General features: G+C 41.1%; 1 protein-coding gene across 1 annotated transcript; it reads right to left on the bottom strand.

Moving 5' to 3' along the window:
• On the bottom strand, nucleotides 2949-3878 carry LOC107607094. Its single transcript, XM_016309080.1, has one exon. The coding sequence runs from the start codon at nucleotides 3876-3878 to the stop codon at nucleotides 2949-2951; it is 930 nt and encodes a 309-aa protein (XP_016164566.1).

Raw genomic sequence — 4699 nt, 5'->3', positions numbered from 1 at the left:
AAAGCAGAAATACAAAACGTGAAGCATTCACACACGATAACTAAACGTGTAAGCACGAACAGGACAAGACATAATACATATAAACCTTGTAGATAGCTCCAGGATACATAACTAAAGTGCCAAGTTTTTTCGACTTCGCCTGACAAGATCCCTGTCCAAAGATAGTTTATGTTTGGTGTTCTCCAATCTGCATCCTGTGTGACACTTAGAACTTCTGTTAAATCTATACTGGGTTTAATTAACGTAGATTGTTAAAGGGAGGAGTTGGTTGTTTGAGTGCTGGCGAGCTTAGATAGAATATCAGCTCGGCTATTATTCTCCCGTGGTATGTGTTGAATGTCACATTTATAAAATTTTGAAAGTAATATTTGAACAATAGCAAGATATTTGGATAATAAAGGATCCTTTACCTGGTATAAATCGTTTACCGGCTAGACCATGAGCAGGGAATCTCAATACACCTTGAGTTCGGCAATGTTTAGATCGGCGGCGAGTTTGAGGCCGACAATAAGAGCTTCGTACTCACTCTGATTGTTACTTGCCTTGAAGGAAAAGTGTAGCGATTGCTCGATGGCATTATCATTTCCGTCTTCAAGTATGATTCCAGCTCCACACCCTTGTGGATTAGAAGAACCATCAACGTATAAAGACCATTGGGTTGAATCTTCGGTTGTGTCTGGGATTGTGAATTCGGCAATGAAGTCTGCCAAATATTGAGATTTGATTGGCCCTCGTCCCTGATACCGAATATCAAACTCGGAGAGCTGAATCGAACATTTTACTAGTCTCCCCGCTAATTCTGGCTTTTGAAGCACTTGCCGCAAGGGTTGATCTGTTCGAACATATATTACATGGCTTTGAAAATATGGCCGAAGTCTTCGTGCCAAAAATATCAGAGCTAAAGCCAGCTTCTCGATCTTCGGATAACGCAGTTCGGCATTTTGTAGGGTCTTGCTGATGAAATAGATTGGCAGTTGCTGCTTTTGTCTTTCTGCAATAAGAACAGAGCTTATGGCCTAGTTAGTGATAGATAAATATAGATAAAGCGGTTCCCTTTGAAGGGGTATTTGTAAAACAGGTGGTTTTGAAATAGTTTCTTTTATGGTTGTGAAAACTTGTTCACATTCATCAGTTCAATAAAAAGCTTTTTTATTTTTTAATGTTTGGAAAAAATAGAAAGATTTAGAAGCTAGGCAAGGGAGGAATCTAGAGAGCACGGCAAGTCTCCTTGTCAGTTGTTGGACTTCTTTGATAGTTTGTGGGCTCGTCATCTCCAAGACAGCTCGGCATTTATCAGGATTCGCCGTGGTTCCTTGGTTGGTAAGCATGACACCGAGGAACTTGCCACTTTGTACACCAAAGGCACACTTCTCGGGGTTTAACCGCATGTTATATTTTCGGATTTGGTGGAATATTTCTGCGAGATCATCAATGTGATTATCGCCAAGCTTTGTTTTGGCGACCATATCGTCTACATAGACTTCAATGTTTCTACCAACTCGTCAGGTGAATACCTTGTTCATAAGGCATTGATATGTCGCACCTGCATTCTTAAGACCAAATGGCATAACTTTATAATAGTAATTTCTATATTCAGTAATAAAAGTAGTCTTACTCTGATTAAATGGATGCATTAGGATCTGGTTGTAACTAGAGTATGCATCCATAAAGCTCAGTTTTTCATAACCTAAAGCATTGTCGACTAAACAGTCAATAGATGGCAAGGGATAAGAGTCTTTTGGGCATGCTTTGTTGAGATCGGTGAAATCAACACACATGCGTCATTTACCATTGTGTTTCTTTACCATGATAACATTTGCCATTCCATGTTGTGAATCTGATCTCTTATATGAAGCCAGCATTGATTAACTTCTTGGTTTCCTCCAAAAAGGCTTGCTTTCGTTTGAGGCCGAGGTTTCTCTTCTTCTGTGCGATAGGTCGGACAGATAGGTCTAATGCCATCTTATGAGAAATTACAGAAGGGTCAATGCCTGGCATATCTGCATGGGTCCAAGCAAATAAATCAGCATTTTGTTGTAAAAATGTTTGAAATGAGGTTTTCTCTTCCGAGCTTAGTGTAGATCCGACGTATGTGAATTTGTTCGAGCTATCTGCAAAAAAGATTTTTTGTAAGTCTTCCATTGGGGTTGGTCACTTGAGAGCATCCGCCCTTGGATCGAAGTCGGCCAAGACTGGGAGTTCTTGATTGCTAATGTTGTGTACATGTGCTTGGACACTTTGGTTGGGGTTCTTGAAACTATTGTTGTAACATTGTCTGGCCTCACGAGCATCACTGTGAATGGTTGCGATGGTATCATCCTGCAAAGGGAACTTGACACAGAGATGAATTGTAGAGACAATTGCGCCGAACTTATTTAAAAAAAGGTTGGACAAGTATGAAATTATAAGGGCTGAAATAGTCAACAACTAAATATTGAATATCCGAAGTTTTTTTTATAATGGAGCCTCACCGAGTGTGGTTTGTAACCACACAGATCCCAATACCAGGACCCTTTCACCTAAAAAGCTGACCAGATCTCCCGTGGAAGGTTGGAGCATGTTGTTGCTTAGTTTCATCTTCTGGAAAGTGGAATAGAATAGAACGTCAGCACTGCTTCCGGGTCAAGTAGTACCTTTTTGACCAGGAGATCTCCAAGTTGGATGGAGATTACCACAGGATCGTCCAGATTTGTTGTAGTTGTATTGAAGTCAGAAGCTTGAAATGTCATTTGAGGAAAGTGTGAAGGCGGTTGAGGATTGTGTGGACTTGATTCTATTGATAACATAGCTCGGTAAGAACGTTTTCTTGCCGAGCTTGTTGCCCCGCCACCTACAAAAACTCCAGAAATATAGTTAATGACTCCTCTTGGTTATTCGGGGTGACTTGTGCTCGCCTTTTCTCTTTCTCGGCTATGTTGTCCTGCCGAGTTGTGGTCAGCAGTGGCGCGTCATTTCATATGGCCTCCGATGTATTTGTCGAGGTGGCCCTGTCGAGCTAGTCGCTCTAGAAGATCTTTGGTGATGACACACTCATCAGTAGTATGGTTGTGCTTCTGATGAAAAGTACAATACTTCGATTTGTCTGGACTCCTTGAGTCTGGATAGTTGCCGGCCTTCCGCGGAGGTTTGATTAATTTGGAATTGAGGATCTCCTTAATGATGTCGTCGCGCTTTGTATTGAACTGAGTATATGATTCATAACGGGGAGTTGGCTTGAAATTTTTCTTGCTATCCTGTGCTTTATCATCTTTTCTGTACTGGGGTTTCTCTATTTTCCGAGCTTGTAGGAGTTCTTCAATGTCAATCTGCCCTTTCTTCTTTTCACGGAACTCGGCCATAGTTTTAGGTTTCGCTACAGCAATAGCTTCCTGGGAATTTTCTGGTCGGAGTCCGCTTTTGATGGCGTGCAATTCCACTTCAGGGTGGAGATCTAGTATACTCATAGCCACCTTTGTGAAGCGCGTCATATAATCTTTTAGGATTTCATGCTGTCCTTGTTTGATTGTGTTCAAGTACTTAGAATCATGCAGGTAGATAGCTGATTCGGCAAAATGCTCCTCGAACAGCTTTGACAGGTCTCGAAAACGAGAAATAGAATCTGCAGGCAAAGAACAAAACCAATCAAGTGCAAGACCGTCTAAATAAGATGGAAAATAATGACATAAAACTTTATCAGATGCACCATTTACTATCATTATGGATGTGAACTTTTTGATGTATTTCTTTGGATCGCCTAACCCGTCGTATGGGGTTAAGGTGGTTGGTAGGGTGAACCTTTTGGACAGCACGAAGTTCATCACCTCGGCTGTGAATGGCCCAGGAGAGTCGTCGGGCTCGCCACCATCTTCGTTTTCTGGTCGAGCTTCTTCGTTGTGCATGGGTTGGGCTCCTTCATTCCGAGCAGTTTCGGAGACATGCGTTGGATCAAACTAATGTTCAGCTTCTTCGGTCCGCTCTTGACGTCCGTCATTGTTTTCAATCCGAGCATTATTTAAGTTAGCAATCTGATTCGCCATTCTTTGATTTCTTCCGCCATGCGCTGGTTGGCTTGTTGTAACTCGGTTACCATCCGAAGGAGCTCGGACGGTGTAGGTAGGAGTTGCTCAGCCATGGTTGGAAGTGCAAATGTTGAGGCCGATGAAAATGAAAGAATTATATTTTCGGCCCCACGGTGGGCGCCAATTATTCTTGTGAGAGTAACTTGGATGTGACCTCGGCTAGAGGAGTTGACGCCGAGCTTTTCCCTTTAACGCCGAACTATAAGCAGGGATGAGTCGGGCTCTTCGTCCAGAGAGATATTACGTTGTAAAGAGTATGAACAAAGAGGGAGTGTACCTGCAAAAGGCACTCTAATGCCTAAGTTAGTATATTGAATTCAACGTGTCCTTTTTAAGATAGAATATCATATCTTTATAGGTGAAATAAAATAGATTGGTTATATTTCCGTTGATCTCCTGAATTGAAGAGTAATGATTAAATTTTAATGGACAATGATATCTGATCGGACGTTTTGATTTCAAGATATAGTCTGTTGAACCTGTCTGTAACGTATGACGCCGAACTATAACATGACTTGCCGAATTATGATGTCGGATTTGTAGCAGTCGAATCAAAATATATAATTATATATGATCATTTTTGTATTCTTATAATATTTTGAAAAAAATGTTTGCATCAAAATTTTTTTATATGATATTAG

Source organism: Arachis ipaensis, chromosome B07 (assembly GCF_000816755.2).
Source record: "Arachis ipaensis cultivar K30076 chromosome B07, Araip1.1, whole genome shotgun sequence".
NCBI classification, from domain to species: Eukaryota; Viridiplantae; Streptophyta; class Magnoliopsida; order Fabales; family Fabaceae; genus Arachis; species Arachis ipaensis.
The sequence above is the reverse complement of the archived record's forward strand: the minus strand, read 5'-3'. Positions and strand labels throughout refer to the sequence as shown.

Bases quoted from the DNA above. Each gene is read 5' to 3' on its own strand.
- LOC107607094 (XM_016309080.1), bottom strand. From the start codon at position 3,878: ATGCACAACGAAGAAGCTCGACCAGAAAACGAAGATGGTGGCGAGCCC.